This window comes from Chlorocebus sabaeus, chromosome 26 (genome assembly GCF_047675955.1).
Source record: "Chlorocebus sabaeus isolate Y175 chromosome 26, mChlSab1.0.hap1, whole genome shotgun sequence".
Taxonomy (NCBI): Eukaryota; Metazoa; Chordata; class Mammalia; order Primates; family Cercopithecidae; genus Chlorocebus; species Chlorocebus sabaeus.
Genome location: NC_132929.1, coordinates 39,135,616 through 39,159,692, shown reverse-complemented (window position 1 = coordinate 39,159,692; position 24,077 = coordinate 39,135,616). Strand labels below are relative to the sequence as shown.

The 24,077-nt window shown below is 39.2% G+C and overlaps 1 protein-coding gene across 8 annotated transcripts in view; it reads right to left on the bottom strand.

Moving 5' to 3' along the window:
* Positions 1-1,248: 1,248 nt before the first annotated feature.
* Positions 1,249-24,077, bottom strand: part of USP3 (ubiquitin specific peptidase 3) — an 87,446-nt gene continuing 64,617 nt past the window's right edge. For 6 of the 8 annotated variants that reach the window (XM_038010048.2, XM_038010049.2, XM_038010050.2 and 3 more), the window contains 6 exons: positions 21,575-21,681; positions 21,322-21,402; positions 7,432-7,550; positions 7,046-7,159; positions 6,850-6,917; positions 1,249-5,139 (listed from right to left, as the gene is read on the bottom strand). In XM_038010048.2, the coding sequence (XP_037865976.1) occupies positions 4,974-5,139; positions 6,850-6,917; positions 7,046-7,159; positions 7,432-7,550; positions 21,322-21,402; positions 21,575-21,681 (655 nt within the window). In that variant the 3' untranslated portion in view covers positions 1,249-4,973. The remainder of the gene's footprint in view (positions 5,140-6,849; positions 6,918-7,045; positions 7,160-7,431; positions 7,551-21,321; positions 21,403-21,574; positions 21,682-24,077) is intronic. The other 2 variants (XR_012091505.1, XR_012091504.1) reach the window with 2 other exon arrangements.

The window sequence follows — 24,077 nt, the reverse complement described above, 5'->3', positions numbered from 1 at the left end:
CCTCAGCTGGTGCCCCTGTGCCTCCATTACTCCACCGTGCCAAGATGAAGTGCAGTGGGGGGGGGGGGGGGTTCTCTTAAAAACAAACCAAGGAACAGTCAAAAGGAAGCATTTCCCAAGGAAGGGGAGCCAGCTACTGCTGCTATTTCAAGCTCATCGATGTAGTTCTCAATTACAGCTGACACCCTAGTTTAGGCTCTGTCTAGGTGTACTTCTCCACTTAAAATGGATGCTGCAGTGCCACAGGTGGTGTTATTAGAAAGCTGCATTATCTTCACTTTCCCTCCCCAATCCTCCACAAACCAATGCTTTTCAGAGGGTTGACCCTTAGGAATAGGTGGTTCTTTCAACTTCTTGCAAGGCCAGAGCGGTACTTGTGCCTTCCACTGAGTAAGAGCCACTGCTTCAGCATGGCTTCCACGTTGCACTACTGCAGCCCTGCTGGAATGGCAAAAGATTGGCAGGGAGCATATTTAGAGCCTTGCCTCTCTGCTGTCGCTCCAGGTAGGCTGCAGGAAGCATCCTGGACTACCAGGGCCGGGGGGAACGTGCTCCTGCATGCTGCAGAGGGTCTGAGGCACAGCCAGAGGAGGTGACGAAGCTGTGCCCCTTTGGCCTTGTCCAGAGCTAGGTGGTTTGGCAGCAGTGACAGCAACCACGCAGCCTCTGACCAGCACAGCTGCCAAAAGAGAATGTGCCCCATGGAATAAGGATGCATAACAGTTTGAACTGCAGGAACCTGTGTCTTCAATTTTAGAAGACAAGAACAGGCAAAGGACGAATGTCGAAACAGGGTTCCGTCTGCAGGAGGCATGGGGGCAGAGTAGTCTACAGGAACTTAACTGTAAGCAGGATGTTTATTTAACAGCAGTTACTTGCCTGTTTTACCTTAAAAGATGACCAATATCCTTTGCTCAGAACCCCAAAACTCATGCCTCAGGGTACAGTCTAGCTCTAAAGGGGAGGGAAGGGGCCTCATTTTTGTAAGATCAGTAGTCACAAGAGACTGAGGTGATTTCACTGAGCAAGGGTGAGTGGGACCTCAGGCACCTGACTGCAGGCACTAATCTCCCGGCCATCACTTTGCCCGTACAGGTCACTTCATCCTGTTCCAGGTACAGCAGCTCCAAATCGTGGGGATTCTGTAAGAGCCTCCTACCTGTTGACTGAGGAGGCCCACAAGTTGAGTAAGTACATCATCATCTATGTGGCTCCACTGAAAAAAGGTGTTCAGAAATAAGTCAAAAGGAAAGAGAACAGACTTTTAATGATACTTTTTAAAACAGTTCAGGTTGGTGAAGCAGAAAAGGGATGTGATTACAATTTAAATGAATCAGTCACTTGCACAATTAATCTTCTTGGCATCATACACACTGGGTTTTAATGGAAAATGATGACATCACAGCATGACCAACGCTCATGGAAGGCAGTCTAGAGTCCATCACGCTCACACCTGAGGGGGAAGGCATTGCACCCACTGACGAGACGCAGAGACCTTGGACTACAGACGACACCACATGCCCACTTCTTCCTCGCCTGCCTATGGCTACTCCTAGTCACCTGGGACCCAGGCCTTGGCTGCAGGAACAGACTTTTTCCATGGGCTTTTCCGGGGCCCAAGTGAAGAGGCCACTTCAGCAACAGAGGGTACAGGAGAGAGTTTAGGGGCTGGTGGAGATTAAAGTGGGATAAGTATATCTAAATAGACTTATGTACACTAAACCAATGAAGGAGAGGTTTAGCTTTAAGAAATAAATATGTCCCCAACCCCAGAAACCAAGCTGCTGAGTAGGTTCCACAGGTGAGATACACATTTAACACTCACTCTGGGCCAGTATACTTGACTGGTTTAATTCTAGCATATTTGTCATCACTATACACTGAGTAGAATACAGTGGATAAGCAAAGGTTTCTCCACCATGGAGAGAGATTTGTGTTGCCACAAACTGTTTCTATCACCCACCTGTGTGGGAGGACTTCTGAGAAAGTTTTCTTGTTCCAAGGAGCCATGTGACTCAGTGCGAGGCCCTGCCTCAGCAGAAGCTCTGAGCGAGAAGCCACATATATTGCTGGAGACAACATGGCACACGGGAAAAGCCCTGAAGAGCACAAAAGATCAGCTTTCAAAATAGGTGTGGTAAGCCTACACAGTTAAAAATTAAAATACAATAGGCACATTTACATCACTGGTGTTCAAGTGCACAATTCAAATGGATCCAATCACTTTTCTAAAGAATCTTCATACCATTCAAACGTTTCTGTTCAAGTAAAACCAACCAATAAAAACAAATTCAGAGAGAAGACGTGTTCATCTCTTAAGCCAACAGCATCACCTGTCTGAAGACCACTCTGCCCGACAAAGTCGTCCAATGTTGCTAAAGCTCCATTTGGTATAAAAATACGGCTTTTTTTCACCATCACCTCTGCCCAGGCCCTTACTGTTCAACAGCTGCCCATTCAGAGACTGAAGATGGAAGGATCAATGCTAGAGGTTACAGCTGTCTACCTTCTAAGCAAAAGAGCCCGGATTCATAGGAGATACTTCGCACGATCACAGGAGACACTCACATTTTAGGTTCAATTAGATGTGGTGTTAATGTGTGATACATCAGATCAGGTTGGAGCTGTCATTTTTGTAGATCAGAACTCGTCAAACAGCAGAGTTTCATACAGTTTAACCTAATGTAATTTAGCACTGTAAATTAACTTAAGCACACATTTCCCTGTTATCTTTTAGGACTCCAAGTTGTAAGACCTAAACATGATGGCAAAGCTTTATTCTTTGGAGTGAAAATTTAGAGCAGCACTGTCCTATGCTGTCTGCGGGTGCTGAGCACTTGAAATGTGGCTAGTGTGACTGAAGGCACTGAGTTTCTAATTTCAATTTCAATCACATGTGGCTAGGGGCCATTGTACTGGATGATATAAGTTTACACATAATTGCAATTTGTTCCTTGTCATCTTAAAGTGTTTAGCAGATGTGTTCTGGGAAGATGTGGGATTTATCCAGTTAATATTAAAATGGAAATGGAGCTACATCTGCTCCCACAACTTCAGATACCAACCTGAGGGAAAGCCATCAGACTGTTCTTACATTCATAAACTTAAAAATAAAAAATGATCAAGATGTTTTTAATAGAACAGGCTGGGTGTGGTGGCTCATGCCTGTAATCCCAGCACCTTGGGAAGCCAAGGCGGGTGGATCACTTGAGCCCAGGAGTGCAAGACCAGCCTGGGCAACATGGTGAAACCCCATCTCCAGTAAAAATATTAAAAATTAGCTGGGTGTGGTGGTGCCAGCTACTTCGAGTCTAAAGTGGGAGGATAGCTTGAGCCTGGGAGGTTGAGGCTACAGTGAGCTGTGATCATGCCACTGCGCTCCAACCTGAGGGACAGAGTAAGACTCCATCTAAAAAAAGAAAAAAAAATGTCTGAAAGTTTTGTTGGCTTAATACAAGATACATTTTGTTCCTTGTGGAGAATTGGTAGGCTATGTCTACCAACGCCCCCCCCAACCAAAAAAAAAAAAAAAAAAATCAAAGGACTGTCTTAGAACACTTGTAGAAACTACAACTGCTTTCTTTAAATGGGATTCTGTTTCCAAATTTGAATTTGAGTTAAATCTATTTTTTAAAAACAAAACTGGCTGGGTGTGGTGTGGTGAGGCGGGCAGATCACCTGAGGTCAGGAGTTCGAGACCATCCTAGCCAACATGGTAAACCCCTGTCTTTACTAAAAATCCAAAAAAAAAAAAAAAAAAAATAGCCAGGTGTAGTGGTGGGCACCTGTAATCCCAGCTACTTGGGAGGCTGAGGGTGCAGTGAGCTGAGATCATGCCACTGCACTCTAGCCTGGGCAACAGAGCGAGATTCTTGTCTCCAAAAAAAACCCCAAAAAACAAAACAAAAACTCTCCTTACTCAAAATGAGAATACTTTCAACTTCTCCTCTCAGGATAGGCCAGTGAGAGGTGTTAAAACCCAGAGCAGCAGAGATTCTAAATGTCCTCCGGTGGAAGCACACCCCCAGTGATAAACTGAAGTGCAGGTGATGAGCCAAGTAAATCCCAGAGGCTCACACCTCAGACTCAGGTGCCAAACACAAGCAGTAAGTCTAAAATGGACATGCCGTGACTTCCAGTGCTACAACTAAGGGGAAATGAGAGACTGATTCAAAAAGGAGGCAGACGCCATGGCTTTACCTCACTGTAACACCTATACCATGTCAGTGAGTCACAACTTTTTTTTAAACATTACATGTATTTGGTCTTTACTCCCATCTTACCTCCCCGCAAACAAGTACGCCCCAAAACCAAAAAACCAACAAAGAGAGTAATTCTTGTATTTGCAGGACAAGTACAACTGAACCAACAAATTTATTTAGTTAGTGCTGATAAACAGCAGCCTTGAGAGACAAGCAGTAATTACCTGGTCTACTTAATGATGCCCTTTGTTATCTTTTACAGGCAAAAAGAATGATTACTCAGCAGTCACTGTGAAATTTTGTGGGCCACAAGTTGTGTGCACACATGATCCTTGATTTAGAGACAACCTGATCTCCATTACAGCTGTGAAAAGACAGCAGGCAGTTGTGTCACTCTTCACAATAAGGAACGTATCTTGCTTTCAGCATGTGAGAGGAACAAAAGCATTGATGTAAATGTGCCTCATAGTGAGAACTGAAAACATTAACATAAAATAAAAAAGTCAAATAAGACTAAGTTCTTAAAACTACATATAAAAATTGAATTATTACAACTAAAGCAGCAAATCAAAACGTCTGCTGAGGTTTTCTGGTAGAACAACAACAAAATTAGTTGGTGCCCATGTTCAGTAAGTCACTACCATTGACAAAACTAAACCCAAAATAGGAAATTGAAAAGTGCATAATGAAATTAAATCTTGGATCAAGTATTTGTGGAAAACTGGAAATGTTTCTCTGGTATGGTTGATGAATGATGATTTGGAGGAGGTATTAAAGTTTATCTGATCCAGCTTTGGCCTGGCGTTCCACGTAGAAAAGGATGTAGGCCTTTGCCTTCACCACAGTCTCCTCGTCAGTCAGTGTTACAGTACTGTCATTGAAGTGGAACCAGCGGCCTTCGTGAGTTGCGTATGCTGTGTAATGTCCAGAACCAACCCTGTAAAGGCAAAAGACCAAAGGAAAAAAGGACCTCAGAAATCACAAAAAGACCTGTAAACTACATAATGTTAGATTTAAATTTTATTAAGAATACATCCTAGACTTTTGATTTAAGATGCTTACTAAACTCATGTTTTTACCTTCATCCAAACTGACCAGAAATCGAGGGTTTGCTACAATACAAAGCAGATGGCCCTGGACTAATGGAGAAAATACAGAGGAGGAACTCTCAACCTAACGAGCACAGGTCAAGGCCTATGGAAACATGGAAAACTACGTACCAGGTTTTCCCATCAGAATCTTAGGAAAAAACTAAGCTTAACAAAGAAGGGCACCCTTCTCTGACACTGTGGTCATCGGGGCTCTCCCCGATCAGCATGACCCACCCACTCACACACGGAACCTTAGAGTCAGCCCTCCAAGAAAGACAGAAGCCCTGCAGGTAGAACAGGCCTTCGTAACTGCCAGCAAAACCCTATTTAAACAATAAAGATCCATCTCATCATTTACTATGCATTTACTATGATTCAGAATAAACCACCAAAACCAAATTTTAAAAATATTTAAGCCTTTTGCATGCCTACAAAATCAAATTTTTGAGAGGAAAGAAATACCAGGAAGAACAAGTAAAGTGATCAACCCTGAGGAATTGAATGCAGAAAACCTAGGGGAACTTTAAATCTTTTAATTAGTGCTAATAGTTTCAAAAAGATAGTGCAATCATAAAACAAGAATAGGCTGTTATGAAAAAGTTGTCAGAAAAATGTGATTGATGTAATATAAATATTTTATGGAGGAGCTAATCTTTTATTTGGATACAGATGAAACCCAAATTGGTGATTTGGAAAAGTAGGCCATGGCAGTCCTTAGAAACAGAGACAGAAATCATTAAAGAGTATTTAAGACATGTGGAAGAGAGATCCAGGAAATTCACTAGGCATATAATAGGGGGTACAGAGAACAAAGAATGGGTTCAGACCTACAGTATAAACATTTTCATGAGCTGAAGGCACCAAACTAAAAGTGTCCCTACCAACTACCAAGCAGGAATACATTTGATGATATTTAAGTCCAAAGATAGAGGATCCTACATACTTCCAAGGGGAAAAAAGCCAGGCGCCTATAAAGTAGTGAGAATCAGACTTGTCCTTCATAACACTATGTGAGTGTAGATGTTACTTTATTGATCTCACAGCTGTGCGGGAAAAGGATTTTCAACATGGATAGTCGTTTGCACACATATAGTAGTCTTAAGTTTGAAGGTAGAATAGCAACTCTCAGACCAAAAACCAGGTTAGACCCCTAATACAAACTTTTAGGGAAAGAAATTAGTGTTATTTAATAAGACTTAAAATGAATCTTTACAGTAGATGACATGGAGTAAGTTATTCCAAATAATTTCTCCTCTTGCCCCATTTAAATTTCAATTGGTAAAGGAATAAGCAACTTTGGAGTCTGTGGAAAAATAGACTGGGTTCTAAATACTGGGTTCAAATAAACCATTCTCCATTTCACTTTTATTTACCTTCCCTTAAGGCTTCACAACATCATCTCAAGAGTACTCTTCTATAGCAAAACTGAAGGAAATTTCACCTACTTTATCTGAATCCATTTCTTAGGGAGAAATATCAAGAGTGGTACAAAACTGCAGGTCATTGGGCTGGCCACCAGGTATTCCCACCCACCAGAAGCTAGCTGTTGTACTCACCCGGAACCATGGTGCACCACCACAGCGGCGAGGTCATACAGGCAGCTCTCCGGGCCACTGTTCTCAGGCTACAGAACAAGGAAGAAGGAGCAGTGGTCAATGACATCAGTATGTCAATGACCTCTAACCTCTCCGTGTGATGACAATCTTACTGAAGAGCCATTTTTTCACCATGCTAAAAAGGTAACCACCTTACCTCTAGTAAGTAGCATTTCATGTCTAGGCCTCTCAATGGAAATTCTACATATGTATCAACTTTATTTCTTAAATATGCTGTCCAGTGAAATCTTTTCAAATGTAAGCATAGCACCTGGAGGACAGAGATGAGGTCAAAGATTGTGAACACCTAAGTTACTTTTCAAAGTTTGATACTACTATCAGTTCAGTAAATAACATTTTAGCTGCCCTATCAATCATTCTTCCATGCATACCTTATGCATTCATTCTGTAAAGAGTTTAGCTTTTACTGAAAATCCTAGAGACATACAGAACAGTTCATATAGTGTAAAGTTATAGACATGGTCTTAGCAGTCAAGCATTTTTCCCATGAAATTGCTTCATAACTCAAAATTCAACACTCACCTTGGGTAGTTTTTGAATCCAAAACTTTTTTGTGGACTTTTGTTTCTTTTTGCATTTATGGCACATATATAACTCTGTCTCATCAAGTTCTTCTAAGTCAGTAAAACTGCGAAGACAATCTAAACAAATTGATTTTGGCAGCATTAAAACAAGATACCTTTTATAAAGCCAATGTACTGTAGAAAAAAGACTGAACTTTGAAGCTGAATGACGCAGGTTTAAAATCTCAGCTTTATTAGCTATACGACCTTAGAAAAGTTAACCTTTCTCAGTTGCAAACTGGAGACAAAAAATAATACCTACTTTGAAGAACTATTGTAAGGGAGACAAATAACATGTGTAAAGCACCTGGCATCATGCCTGACATCTGGTGATCAATTGTGTTGGTTTTACTATTAATGAAAATTCATCTGGATAATTCTGATAAAATGGTTTCCTGATGAATTTAAAGTTTCAATTGTGGTTTTCTGTCAATATGTTACATGATAGAGGACAAAGCTCCAAGCTCATAAAAAGTCAAATTTAGATCATTTAAAAATCAACATAGATCACAGAAGGCTATGCTATCAACATTCTCTGTCCAGACTCTGTACTCTCAGTTCCTAGATAAATCACAGCTACATTTTTTTTTTTGTTTAAAGATGTAATTGTGTAACCTGGGGTTTAGTAAACTACAGCCCTAAAACATCCAGCCAGCCACCTGGTTTTGTAAATAAAGTTTCACTGGAACACAGCCATGCCCATTTGTTTACATTACTGTCTGGCTGCTTTTACACTACACCAAACTGAGTCACTGGGGCAGAGATCTTATATGGTGCAAAGCCTAAAACACAGCAAGTCCTCACTTCATGTCATGGCAGGTTCTTGAAAAATGTGACTATGTGAAGCAATTTTTTTCTCATCAATTTTATAACTAAACGTTAAAGGAAACTGTTATTGGAGGAGCTGCTGTATGTCATTTTGCTTTAAACTTGCAGTTTCCAAGAAATTACTGATGACATTAAATGAAGACTTACTGTATTTACTCTCTGGCCCCTTTGCCAATTCCTGATGCAATCAGATATTCATAAATCTATATAAAACGCACGTTATTCTGTAGAAAAAATATGAATGCCTATGGACCCCACACTTGGATTTTCTCAAGTACTCAAGGAGCCAGGGTCTCTGTGCACGGCCTCTCCTAGAGTTGTGCAGTGGGCAACCTGTGCGGCCATGTGCTTCTTACCAAAAATAATTCCCCTTCCTCTGCCCCAGAAGTAGCCATTATCCTGACTTTTATGTTAATCATTTGTCTTTACAGAGCATGTATGTATCTTTAATGTATTAGTTTAAAGTTGGGTAGCAAGCAGAAACCTAGCTGTGTACAGAAAAGCACTCTTGTCTCTGTACTCAAGTTTCCAAGCCATAGTCAGCCTTTGTGTCTGTGACAGTAGCAGACGGCGCCCTTTCAGGGAAAGTTAGTGGAGGCAAGGTGTGGCAGAGGACTAGACAAAAGTCTTGAATATGGCTTTGTTGCCTGATCCCAGTACCTAGAAGGCACATCCTACGGCTGCCTCCCTACAACTCAATTCTCACTTCCTTCTTTGAACCTTTCTCAACCTCCAGTGGACAGTTACCATTCTTTCCTCAATTTTCCACAAATACTAGAATTGCCAACCTGCTCAACTTGCTATTTTATGTCAAGGATGGTTCCTGGGAAAGGATGTATTATATTTTGACATTACATTTCCTGAAGCAAGTCTCAGACTCTACACTCAAACTTGCAAATAGAGTGATGTTCTCAGGAGCCTCCCAAGTCCCACATCTCTGGCTACAAAGAGCACTGACTACACAGCAGACTGGCTGGCTGGCACTGATAATCCCTTCAGACTGATCACTATGGTGCTTGTGAGCTTGCAGCTGAAGTCATAGATGCTTTCATCAGCAAGTATTTGTTACATCATGTAAAAAGCTATGGCCTTGGCGGGGACAGGGCGGGTCATAGGGAGAATAAGAAATGAGGAAAGGAAACAGAATTTTCCACATTTAAAATCATCATTTGAACACTCAAACTAGAAAAAGGAGAACTTCAACATGACAAAGGCCATATATGAAAACCCACAGTGAACATCACACTCAATGGTGAAAGACTTTTCCTCTAAGATCAGGAAAACAAGGATGCTTGCTTTTGCCACTTCTGTTCAACATAATATTGGAAGTTTTAGCTAAAGCAACTAGGTAAGAAAAAAAACATCCAAAATGAAAAGGAAAAAGTATAATTATCTCTGTTGACAGATCACATGATCCCATGTAAAAAACCCCACAGTTAAAAAAAAATTAACTGTACCTGAAAGCTATAAAATGTTGCTGAAAGAAATTTTAAAAGACATAAAGACTTCCTGTGTTCATGGATAGGAAGACTCACTACTGATGTCAGTTCTTCCCAACTTCATCTACAGATTCAGTGCAATCTCAAACCAGCAAATTATTTTGTGGATGGTGACAAAATTAAAGTTTATTATGGAAAGGCAAAAGACCAAGAATAGCAAATACAACATTGAAGAAGAACAAAATTGAAAGACTGATATTACCCAACTTAACTTATTACAAAGCTATAGTACCAAGACAATGTGCTGGCGAAAGAAAGAAAACAGATCAGTGGAAGAGAATAGAGCACCCAGAAATAGACTCATACAAATATAGTCAACTGCCTTTGACAAAGGAGCAGAGACAATACAATGGAGAATGGATAGTATTTTCAACAAATGGTACTAGAACTGGACATTCACAGGCCAAAAAAAAAAAAAAAAAAAAATCTAGACATAGACCTTTTATTCCCTCCACAAAAACTATTAAAATAGATCAAAGGTATAAAACTTTCAGAACACAGGAAAAAATCCAGATGACCTTGGGTTTGGCAATGGCTTTTTAGATGCAACACCAAAGGCATAATCCATGAAAGAAGGATTTATAAGTTAGACTTCATTACAATTAAAAATTTTTGCTCTGTAAAAGATACTGTCAAGAGAATGAAAAGACAAGATACAAAATCAACATACAAAAGTTAGTTGCACTGCTACACACTGACAATGTATTCATTGTTAAGTATTTCCAAAAAGGAAATTAAGATAATTTCATTTATAGTAGCATCAAAAAGAATAAAATACTTAGGAATACATTTAAGGAGACAAAAGACTTATACCTGAAAACTACAAAACATTGCTGAAATAAATTTTTAAAGACATCCTGCATTCATAGATTGGAAGACTTGATGTTGTTAACATGATTATTACTACCCAAAGCAATCCACAGATTCAGTGCAATTCTTATCAAAATTCCAATAGAAATTTTTGCAGAAATGGAAAACCCATCCTAAAACTCACATGGACTCTTAAGGAATCCTGAATAGCCAAAACAATTTTGAAGAAGAACAAAAAAGTTATAGGACTCACACTTTTGATTTTAAAACTTACTACAAAGGTACAGTAATCAAACAGTATGGCACTGACATAAGAACAGACATACAGACTAATGAAATGAACTCTTACATATACAGTCAACTGATTTTTGACAAGAATGACAAGACTACTCAATGGGGAAAGGACCATCTTTTCAACAACTGGTGCTGGGGAAACTGGATATCAACATGCAAAAGAATTAAGTTGGACAGTTACAACATATACAAAAATTAAAATAGATCAAAGGTCTGAAACATAAGTCTTAAAACTATAAAACTCTTAGAAGAAAACATAGGGAAAAAGCTCCATGACAGTAGATTTGGCAATGATTTTGATATGACGCCCAAAGCACAGGCAACAAAAGAAAAAATAGATAAGGTGAACTTTATCAAAATTAAAAAATTGTGTATTGAGGGACACTATAAAGAGAAACCACAGAGTGGGAGAAAAATATTTGCAAATCATGTATCTGGATAAGGGATTAATGGCCACAATATATGAAGAACTCCTAAAAACAACAAACTGATTCAAAAATGGGCAAAGGACAATAATAGACATCTCTCCAAAGAAGCACAAATGACCAATAAACACATAAAAAGATGCTCAACATCACTAATTACTAAACTCAACGACAACAACAAACTGATTCAAAAATGGGGAAAGGACTTTAATAGACTTTTCTACAAAGAGGCACAAATGACCAACAGACACACAAAAAGATGTTCGACATCACTAATTACTAGGGAAATGCAAATCAAAACCATAGTGACATACTACTTCACAGTTACTAGGATGGCTGTTATTTAAAAGACAAAAACAAAAGCAGAAAATAACGTGTTAGCTAGAAAGTGGAGAAATTAAAACCACTGTACCAGCCAGGTACGGTGGCTCATGCCTGTAGTCGCAGCACTTTGGGAGGCTGAGGCAGGTAGATCACGAGGTCAGGAGATCGAGACCATCCTTGCTAACATGGTGAAACTCCGTCTCTACTAAAAATACAAAAAATTAGCCGGGCGTGGTGGTAGGTGCCTGTATCCCAGCAACTTGGGAGGCTGAGGCAGGAGGATGGCATGATGAACCTGGGAGGCGGTGGTTGCAGTGAGCTGAGATCACACAACTGCACTCCAGCCTGGGCGACAGAGCAAGACTTCATCTCGAAAAAACAAAAAAAAAAAACCGTTGTACCTTGCTGGTGGGAATGTAAAATGGTATAGCCACTGTGGAAAAATTTGACAGTAACTCAACAAGTTAAACAGAATTATGATCCAGCAATTCCACTCTTAGGTATATACCCAAAAGAACTGGAAGCAGGAACTTAGATACATGTACACCAGTGTTCATAGCAGCATTATTTATAATAGCCAAAAGGTGGGAACAACCCAAGTGTCAACAGATGAATGGATGAACAGAATGCAGTCTATACATACAGGAGAATATTAAGCCTCAAAAAGGAAGTAAATTCTGAGATATGCTACAACATGGATGAACCCTGAAAATATGCTAAGTCAAACACAAAGGGATAAATACAGTATGATTCCGCTTATATGAGGTGCCTAGAATAGACAAATTCATAGAGTGTAGAATAACAGTTACTGAGAGTAAGAGAGGAAAAATAATGAGTTACTGTTTAATGGGTACAGAGTTTCTGTTTAGGATGACAGAAATTTTTAGAAGTAGTAATGGTTGTATAATATTCTGGGTATGCTTAATGCCACTGAATTACACACTTAAAACAGTTAAAATGTTACATTTTATTCTATGTATATTTTACGACAATTTTTTAAAAAATTGTTTTAAGAGACAAGGTCTTCCTCTGTCACCCAGCTGGAGCGTAAAATAGCTCACTGCAGCCTCAAATTCCTAGGCTCAAGCAATCCTCCCCAGTAGCTGAGATTACAGGCATGAGCCACTGTGCCTGGCTTTATTTATTTTTTTAATAATTGACAATATCTGCTTGAAACTTTCACAGGCAAATAAGAGGGCAGGGAGAATATGATGACTCCAAGATACTGTCACCCCAGCCTCTCCATCCCATTAGCCACATGGTTGTAAGATTCACCAGCAAGACATTGTTGCCCATGCTACCTAGCCGCACAACACTGAGAAGTAGAAACGCCTCAACAGCAGAGAAGCCTTTTTCCCCTATATTTAACCTGTACAGACCCACTTTCTGAAGGGGTCTCCCCGTGTGTGGAAGCATGGGGTCATTGAGAGAGGGCTACTACTGAGTTGGCGGGTGGTATTCTAAATCTCCTTTAGTAACTATTTAGAACCTTTAATTTCAGGAATTTGATACCCTCAGGAGCACTGAGATTACTGAAAGAATGTATCAACATTTCACAGTAACTCATCTGCATTTATGTGAAATGCACATAAATACTAGACTGCTCTCTTGTTCCTTCTCCCTGCCAGGCAAAGCCCCTGCCATCACCCTGCTCCTTTTCTGAAACCAAAGCGCCTCTCACAGCCTCCCTTCCTGTCCTCATCTTCTCTCCAACGCAAAGGAGGTTCTTTATGCCTTCTCCCAGCATCTTCTTGCTTTCCAACATTTTCTTCCTCCCTGCCTTTTTGAGCCGCTTAAACTTACAAGGTGACCATGTAGTGGTCTCCCTGCTGATTGATGCACGAGATAATGCAGAGTTAGTCCTTTTCATCTAAGGTCATGTGAGATACCAAAAAGGAATAGACACAGTCAGGTCAGGCCCATAAGATGATTCATAAAGAGACAATACAAGCTGAGCCTGGTTTTTCAAACCCTCAGTTTAAAAAATGGTGGCGCCACCTAACTGCCTTGAGAGCCCCTCTCTGTTCTCCGTGCTGTTACAGCCTGCCAAGAGGTGGGGACATCCTCAGGATCCCAGCTGAAGCAGAAGGTAAGGAGACTGTTGTGCCCAGGGGGGCCTCCTGGGGAGTTCCATAAGGAAGTGCTATTATAGTAAACCCTAGTTGGATTAGTAGAGAACAATCTGCACTACCACTGTCATCTCTTCATGGGTTTAAAAAAGTTTCTTGAGCATCCCTGGAAACCTATGCCTATTTGTAATCCTCAGCCTCCCACAGTGCTGGGATTACAGACATGAGCCACCATTCCCAGCTCTAAAAAACAACTTTTAAATCACAGTTTTTAAACAGAAAATTTCTGAACTACAGTATGTCTGGATGATAAGCTTATAAGGGATGTGTATGCTCCTCTTTTTACTTTTTTGAGTTTTCTCCAAATTCCTAAATGAATATATGCATAAAGAAAACCATTATTAAAACATATAGGCCAGGCGTAGTGGCTCACGCCTGTAATCCCAGCATTTTGGGAGGCTGAGGTGGGGGACCATTTGAACCTAGGAGTTCAAGACCAGCCTGGGCAAAAGGGTGAAACACTGTGTCTATAAAACATACAAAAAACTGGCAAGCATGGTGGCATGTGCCTGTAGTCCCAGCTACTCAGGAGACTGAGGTGGGAGGATCACTTCAGAGGTTAAAGCTGCAGTGAGCCATGATCCCACCACTGCACTCTAGCCTGGGCAATAGAGTGAGACCCTGTCTTTAAAAAAAAAAAAACATGGGCCAGGCACAGTGGCTCACACCTGTAATCCTAGCACTTTGGGAGACCGAGGCAGGCGGATCATGAGTTCAGGGGTTTGAGACCAAACCAATATGGTGAAACCCTGTCTCTACTAAAAATACAAAAAAAAAAAAAAAAAAAAAAATTAGCTGGGTGTAGTGGCGTGCACCCGTAGTCCCAGCTACTCAGGAGGCTGAGGAAGAAGAATCGCTTGAACCCAGAGGTGGAGGTTGCAGTGAGCAGAGATTGCACCACTGCACTCCAGCCTGGGCAACAGAGCAAGACTCCATCTTAAAAAAAAAAACCACACACACACACACAAAACCAACACAAACATACAAACGCATGAACACATATTTCTTTAAGAGGAAGACTATCTGATATAACATACCCTTAAACATTCACAGATTTGGCAACTATTTTAACTATTTGAAAAGCCTGAATGACCCTGAAATGTACTTCAGTTCAATATTTTGCAGCAGCATGAGTGGGAATTTCACCTCAGAGCTCACATGTGGAAGTGAATCATATGGCCGGTAAAGAGTCTATTAGCAACCAGGCATGGTGGCTTACACCTGTCATCCCAGCACTTTGGGAGGCCGAGGCAGGCAGATCACTTGAGGTCAGGAGTCCAAGACCAGCCTGGCCAACATGATGAACCCCATCTCCACTAAGTACAAAAATTAGCTGGGCATGGTGGCACGTGCCTGCAATCCCAGCTACTCAGGAGGCTGAGACAGAATCGCTTAAACCTGGAGGTTGCAGTGAGCCAAGATCGTGCCACTGCACTCTAGCCTGCATGACAGAACAAGACTCCATCTCAAAAACATAAATAAATAAAAGAATCTACTAGCTAGTAAATAAAAGAATCTACTAGCTATCCAGTGTTCACATTTCAGTAAGGATCTGAGGAAGCTGCTTAATGTTTCATTTGTACTTTACTGCATTTCCTAAAAGAATAAATATATACTTATATAAATATTAAAATAATATATAAGTATATATGTTTATAATATATTCATATATATATATATGCGTACCAGTTTCTGAAACTCTTAAGATTCTCAAAGATTTCAGGGCATATATTTCACAACTGTCAGTCTTCCACATGATATAAACTGTTAAAATAGCATCTCTATGGAAAGCAGGAAATAAAGCTAGTTTGTTGAAGTTATTAGATCAACTTTATATACTATATAAATTTAATTTAGCAAAGCAGTAGTTTGGAATTATACATTAAGTTAATATGCATTTTTTACTCTCCCCCAAGTAGGTATTATAAAGGTGATACACACTGGTTAAAACAAATGAAAAAATAATTCAGTTCCATTTCCCTCCTGAATCTCACTTCCCTGAGATAATCACTGTGAACAGCACAGTGTATGCTGTTTAAGAATTTTAGCACCCATATAAATGTTTTTTATCTTACACAAATGGAATTATTCCACACACATACTTCCATGGACAGTTTTTTACTACACAATATTTTGTAGCTATGTTTCTATGGCATAGTTATTGGTCAACTTTATCTTTCTTAATTGTCACATAATACAATTTATTAAACCAGTGCCCTATTGGTGAACATTTAAATTGTTTGATTTTTTTCAATAACAAAGAGTGTTTCAATTAAAATCTCTTACACATATTATTGTCCACCCTTGTAAGTGAAATTAGTATGTCTAAGGAAATGCTTATTAAAAATGGTGATCACTACCCTCCAAAAACAATCATGCCAATTTATACTTCTAACACCAACACGAGTGTCCTCTTCCACTGACATCCATCTTTATCCTTTTCATCAATCTTGTTTTACTTACATTTTCTTGAATATGAGGATTAACACTTTTTAGATGTTATAATGATCATTTATATCTTACTCATGTACTCTGCCCAAGTCACTTTTTCATATACGTCCAAATATTTGTCTCAAGTTTATCATCTCTTTTCCACTTTGTCTATGGTCTTTTACCATTGCTCAATTAAATTTATGAAACGTTTCCCATTATAGGTTCTGGCTTAGAAAGATTTCCCCTACGACAAGATCATAAAGATGCTTTCCTATAGTGTCCTGTGGTTTTATGTTTCATATTTAAATACTGAAACCTCAAATTAGGGAAAGGATATGAGGCAGGGAGGAAATTAATGTTTTCCCAAATTAATTTTCATTAACACTAACACCATTTATTGCCTAATTTCTTATTCGTCCCACTGATTTGACATTCTTTGGCATATTGTAAATTTCCATAAATATTTTACATTAGCGCCTGCTCTATATTCGTAGTTCTAGGACATTTCCTATCCCATTGCTATGTTTCTACCTTACTTTCATTTTAAAAACTTCTTTCACTCCTCTTGAGAATTTCTACTTACAGAGGAATTTTTTAATAAATTAGAATAAATGTAGGGAGTAATTTGGGAGAAAATGGACATTTCTACAATATTGGATCTTCCCATCCGAGAATACGATGTGGCTCTTTTTATTCAGGCTTTATCTGTCTTTTTATAATGTTTTACTGAAGTATTCCATATTCCTTATTAAATTAAGTACTTTTGAGTTTTTATTGCTACTGTGAATAGATTATTCTGCTATGTACAGAAAATCAGCTGCCTTTTTGCCTAAACTTTTTAGCTCCATGTTTATAACATATTTATCAAAGTATTACTTGTGTTTGATTTTTTTTTAAATTGAGGGCTTCTAGAAAAGCAGGTGTCCTCCTGCCCAGTCTCAACTCTCCATGACAATAGTTAATATTTCTTGTAATTTTCCAACTGATTCTCCTGAAATATTCTAGGTATATAATCAATCTGTCTGTAAATGTTAATAATTTGGTCATTCTTCTTCTATAATTTATTTCTTTTCCTAGTTTATTGCCTTGTTTTTCCAGAAGACGTCTGAGCAGTATTTCAGTAGGTCTCTTGGCTTATTTCCGGCCTTAATGGAAAATCATCAGTGCTTCACCATTAACTGTGATGATCACTGATAGCTGTTAATAGTTGTCATCAAGTTAACATTTCTATTCCTAATAAAAGTTTTTTCTTCTCTTTGTTTTTGAGACAGTCTCACTGTGTTGTCGAGGCTGGAGTGAGGTGGCACGATCTCGGCTCTCTGCAACCTCTGCCTCCCGGGTTCAAGCCATTATTCTGCCTCAGCCTCCCAAGGTGCTGGGACTACAGGCACATGCCACCATACGTGGCTAATTTTTGTATTTTTAGTAGAGATGGGGTTTCTCCACATTGGTCAGGGCTGGTCTCGAACTCCTAGCCTCAAGTGATCCACCCGCCTTGGCCTCCCAAAGTGCTGGGACTACACTGCGCCCACCCCTTTATTCTCCTTTTAATCAGTAATAGATTTGGGATTTTATCGGTATCTTATTTGGACATTTTTGGTTTTTTTTTTTTGGAGACAGGGTCTCACTCTCTCACCCAGGCCTAAAGTACAGCAGCAGTGAAGGCCCAATGCAGCCTCCAACTCCTGGGCTCAAGTGATCCTCCTTGCGTAAGCCTCTCAAGAAGCTGGGATTATAGGCATATACCACCATGCCCAATTAATTTTTCTTATTATTATATTATTTATTTATATATTTAGAGACGGAGTCTCGCTCTGTCACCAGGCTGGAGTGCGGTGGCACAATCTCGGCTCACTGCAAGCTCTGACTCCCTGGTTCAAGCTATTCTGCTGTGTCAGCCTCCTGAAGGAGTAGCTGGGATTACAGGCACTTGCCACCACGCCCAGCTAATTTTTGTACTTTTAGTAGAGACAGGGTTTCACCATGTTGGCCAGGATGGTCTCGATCTCCTGACCTCGTGATCTGCCTGCCTCGGCCTCCCAAAGTGCGGGGATTACAGGCGTGAGCCACCATGCCTGGCCTTCTTATTTTTGTTTTGTACAGACAGGGTCTCACTATGTTGCCCAGGCTGGTCTCAAACTCCTGGGGTCAAGCAATGCTCCCATCTTAGCCTTCCAAAGTGCTGAGATTACAGGCATAAGCTACTATGCCCAGGCATTTGGCCTATTAGAGCATTTTCGTTTGTTTTCACCTAATTATATTTCTAGTATTAAATCAGTCCTATTTGATCTCTGTATATTATTGTTTTAGTACACTACTGAGTTGTATTTGCTAATACTTTAATTAGGATTTTTCGATCTATAATATAAGTGAGATCAAGCTATATTTTCTTTTTCATGGTATCTTTGTCAGGTTTCAGAACTGGGGTTATTTAATGCCTTTTGCAATATGCATATTTTTAGTTAACTTCAAGTTATTTAAGTTATTTAAGATGGGTCTTTCTCACCATCACTTTTCCTTTTTAAAAGAAAACTAACCTTAACAATTACAAATCCAAAAAGTACACAAGTAGTTCTTGTCAAGTGGCCTCAAAACATGTAGAAGACTTACTAGGTAATCACAAGTCCTTATTTCCAGTAAATAAAGAAAGGTCTATCAGTCAAGTGAAGTCCATGACATTCTGGATGTCCAAGAGAAGTGCCCTTAATCGATAAGGGTGGTGAACAAAAACACAACGAGGAGGTACCAGACCCTGTCATGGACTTTTTAAAGCCAACAGTAAGCTCTTAAATAAAAATCAAGCCTGAGGATTCAAACAAAAGCCAGCTGAGAATACAGGAAACGCTTTTCCGGCCAAACCCTAAACTACTTAGGATGGTCTGGGCCCCCTGAAGCTAACACCAATCACATCAGAGTTCAAGGATTCTGTGCCAAGGACAATACTCCCTGGGATGCAAGGCGGATGCCACTTGCCACTTTTCTTGTTTGGAGAATAATCGGCCATCTATAAGCTGTGTCATGCACTCTCCTCCTGGATGGGCTCAGGAAGTGAGACTCTGCTTGGTATTCAAGTATTCTGGGATAAGTCATAACTGAAATGTTATGAAAGTCAGTAAGAACCACATATAGAACCAACTCAGAATGAGGGAAACAACACAGAAGGAAGGAAGGAAAGAAGCCTAAACAAACTAGTGTCTCTGAGTCTTCTAGCCAAAGATCATCTGGATTTACTAAGTTTTGTTAAATATCAGAAAGTACTGTTCAGGCTGGGTGTGGTGGCTCATGCCTGTAATCCCAGCACTTTAGGAAGCCAAGGTGGGCGAATCACTTGAGGTTAGGAGTTGAAGACCAGCCTAGCCAACATGGCAAAACCTCGTCTCTACTAAAAATACAAAAACTAGCCAGGCGTGGTGGCACGCACCTGTAGTCCCAGCTACTCAGGAGGCTGAGCCAGGAGAATCGTTTGAATGTGGGAGGTGGAGGTTGCAGTGAGCCAAGATCGCACCACTGCACTCCAGCCTGGGCGACACAGCAAGACTCAGTCTCAAAAGAAAACCCACAAACAAACAAAAAGTATTGTTCAGATATATATCCATGTATATATAGTGAGGAACAGTTTTTAAACTAATGTGATTAGTACTGTTCTTACTGAAGAGTTTATAAAATGATATAGTTTGAGGCTAATTCCTTTAATTCTCACTGACTTCCACTGTAAATAACCAGGTATTTATGATTAAGTTAGCTTGTATTCACATGCCCTAGATATAAAGAGAAAATGTGTGACATTTGACAATATCAAGCATACTGTGAATTTTCTTAATCTCAAATAGGTCAAAAACAGTTTTGGAGCCACATACTATAGCCATATATTTTGCAGAGAAGTGGAGTGGGGCTTTTTCTTCTGTATTCCTGTTAAGGAGACAATCAACACTGGTCGTGTAGGTAAGGAACAAACTAAGAGCATCCACAAAATGTTTCATATACAGAGTTGCTCCGGTTCCTTACTGGAGTGTAGTCTAGTCATCCCACGTATCATCTGATGGATTTCTAGAAACTACCTGAGCAACAGTGCTACAAGTGTCTGAGACCTCTGCTGCTTCTAACAAGCCAAATGCCTCACATTACACAGAATGCCAGTAATGCAGAGAAGCCTAGCCCTTCTCCAACAGAAAGTTTTATTTCCACTAGGATAATCTGATTCTAGAGTAGTGCTGTCTAACGCAGGAGCCCCCTACTAGCCCCTGTGGTTTCTGAGCACATGTGGTTCAAGTGTGATTAAGCAACAGAATTTTAAATTTTAATTAATTTAATAGCTACATGACTCATGGTTATCATATTGGACAGTGCAGTTTTGCAATAAAAAAACCATCATGACAATACTCCCTAAAATAGAGAAAAGAGAATTACTTTTAGTGAACATACAAGTCAGAGTAGAAACTGTTAGCTTCAGTGTAGAGTTTCTGATAAAATACAGACTCGGCCTTCTTTTGTCTATCCTAGCTTCTTCTTTATATAACTAGCAAGAACAATTAGCCATTTTAATTGTGACCTGTGTGTACACTTATGGTCTACGATAAAATTTTAAGTAAGGTCTTCTGCCTTGATTACAGTAGCTAGTACTCATCAAGGACTTATGTTCAAATCTTCCTAAATAAATGTGAATTTTAACAGTCTTAAAAGCAGGGCCTCAGGCTTAAGCAGCAGTTATATCATCCAGAGATTTCTCAAACTATTTGACAACAATACATAATACCATAATTTATAAGACTCTGCTGAGTATTTTCTTCCTATAGATGCTAGTGGGATAACCACAGAATAACTTCTGTTTCATTTGGTCAGAAAAACTTCTGCTACAGACCTTCTATTTTAAAGTCAGTATTAAAAAGAAGAAAAAAATGAGAAATATTTTATGCTTCACACAATATCTTATGGCAGACATTCTTATTCAGTAACATTTTGGAGGGCAGGAAAAGACATTCAAGTTTGACTTTTAAGTTACAACACAGATTTATTAAGGATATTAACCACATAGCACATATAGATGAAGCTTATCAATCTATTCCATTATTTAAAGAAAAAATATTTTAGAACATTCAAGTATCTGTACCTCGTAATGAACAAACTGGTCCATTTTCTTGATTCTTAGAGCGCTTACTTCTGAACTGACTTGGAATATCTAATGAAAGGTCTTAAAAGGAGAGATAAGTAAATAGAGAGCTGTTAAAGGCATATATGTCTACTCAAAAATAATTTCACAAACTGATGTATTTCTAGATTTCTCTTTACACTTATTTTTTGAAGGAAACATTAAAATTATTTTAATAAAATATTATATATCCACATGCCACATAATATCTTACCTAGGAATGGATCAAACTTTCTAGATTCTGTCCCACATATGAGGCAGTTAACCTCATTTTGGAGAATGCCTCCGAATATAGCCGTGACAACAGTAGATGCTCCATTTCTAAACAAAATCACCATACAGGAAAATCTCTCAGTAAGAAGCCATCTCTTTGACACTTAAAAAACTACAAATATTTGTTAAAGCCCTACAGATGACTCCCTTTGAGGGAATATTTAAATCATTTATTTCTAAGTTAAAAAATAATATAAAAATTTCAAAACCATAGACACATACTAAATAAAAGGTTTAAGCCACTGACCTCCCCCAATGCCTTCATCCAATCCCACTACTTTCCCCAAGAGTAACTAACACTGGCCATTTGCTATCATAACAGATCACACGCATGACTCTGCACAGGGCGACATGACTCCTTCCATTCCCTCCCCAGGTTAGGCCTCAAAAGGAAGAAACTGCCTTGTATTGGAATCTTTGCAAGGCCTTTCATATTTAACAGGGAACTCTCACAATTACTTGACTTTGAACATCCTTGATCTGAGATAGTTTTAGAGTTTTTATACAGCCATCTGTCAGATTTGGGGAAAAGGAAGTAAAGGAATTTAATACAGATTTAGTAATTACTGCTGTAAGCAGGACTTCACAATTGAAAGTGCTGGATATTACTGTCAAAAACACTTTTTAAAAAGCTCAATACTGCAAATAATTTCCTTGTACAAGAAGATGAAGAATATACTGTTTTAAGAACAATTTTCAAAACCATCTGCCCTAATGTTACTTAACCTTTTCATGCCTCTGCTCCATCAAATATAAAACAGGAATACAGAAGAGCACCCACCACAGAGGCCCAGTGTGGAGACGAGAGAGTTGTATATGTGAAGTGCTTTTAGAAGAGTACTTACCAAAAATAAAGCACTTAAAGTGTTTGCCACTATTTTATTCGTATGAAGTCAGATTACACCTGCTTCTTGCTTTTATGTTTTTCCCTGAGTGTGTATGTTAAACAGGTACCTCATTCTTCCTGACAGCTACATGGTGTGTCGGGGTATGGACATACCACGGAAGCAAGAACCACCGAGGAAGTGTACCAGTGAGAGCTGGAGTTGCAGGTACTTATTATAGCACTTACTACATGCAGGCTCCATTCCAAGCACGTTCTTTCCATCTATTCAATCAATTAATCTTCACAACACATCAGAAAGGTAGCTACTGTTAGCCCCATGTTGTAGATGAGGACGCTGAGGTTAAGTTGGCCCAAGGTCATACAGCTGGCCTGGCCTGAATATCTGCTCTAACACGGCTCTTTCTCTTAATTTAACCAATATAGTATTAGTGGGTATTGAGGTAGTTTCAATTGTTTGCTATCATTAATAGTACTACATGTCTATTAGCCTTCGTGCACTTATGGAGTTACTTGAGCCAATACACACTCTTTTTTGCTAACAGCAATATAATGTGGTTTCTGTCACTTGAATCAATTACTCCTAAAACACTGAACTGTATTTTCTAGGCCACTTTAAGTTAAACCTACTGCAATGATGACAAAACCTACTCAAACAATTCTATTTGAAAAGTCTGATTCCTTTTCTAGGAAAAGGCTTCATTCTTTTACTGGCAAAATAAATAGGCTGTAACTTTATTATTACTTTTTAAAGTATTGTTTGTAAGACATACTGTCTTAATAAGTTTTTTTTTTTTTTTTTTTTTTTTTTAAGATGGCATTGGGGAAGAAGCATTGGGAGCTGTAGGATCTAGTGGCCATTTCAGGTTTAGGTTTAATATCTGTGTCACTAAAAAAGTACATAGCAAAAAAAAAAAAAAAATCCTGCTGAAAATGAAGGGACTCTAACCGACCCTTTCATGCTGATGTTCACTTACAAGGTTGCCTTTAATTAAAATAGAAACTGCTTCATTAAGAATTACATTTAGACTCAATGTAGTTCTTCCTTATAATCGCTTCCTCTGAGAAATGGATACTAATCAAGTTTTTAGCTGCCTGACCTGTTTGACATTAAGTTTCATACATACCATGACTTAATATTCAAAATCAGTTTCATTTAGTATAACCACAAATGTTTAAATATTGAATACTTGGATAGGCTCTTATAATTCTAGGGTCCTTTAACTGGCACGAATGATTTTCTATGTACCATAAAAATCACATCTGCCACTTACTTCTTCCATGCCACCATTCTCACCTTCACCTTCAGTAGGGGTAGGTGTGTGTGTGCACAAGTCAACAAAGACATTACACAAGAGAACCTTTTTCTAGTTGTAGCAAATATTCTTAGATCCTGAAATGGCTTCTCCAATGCACTGAACGAAATCTGAATTTTTAATATTTGATAATGTTTGGTTTCTGTCCGTAACTCAGTAATGAAACTTGCAATTCCTAATCTTTAAAATGTCATGAAAAGGGATAGATTAATACTGAAAACTCATGAGGCACTAAAAGAACATTCTATGAGTATTACACAGTGTGATTCCACAGGGTGCCCTGG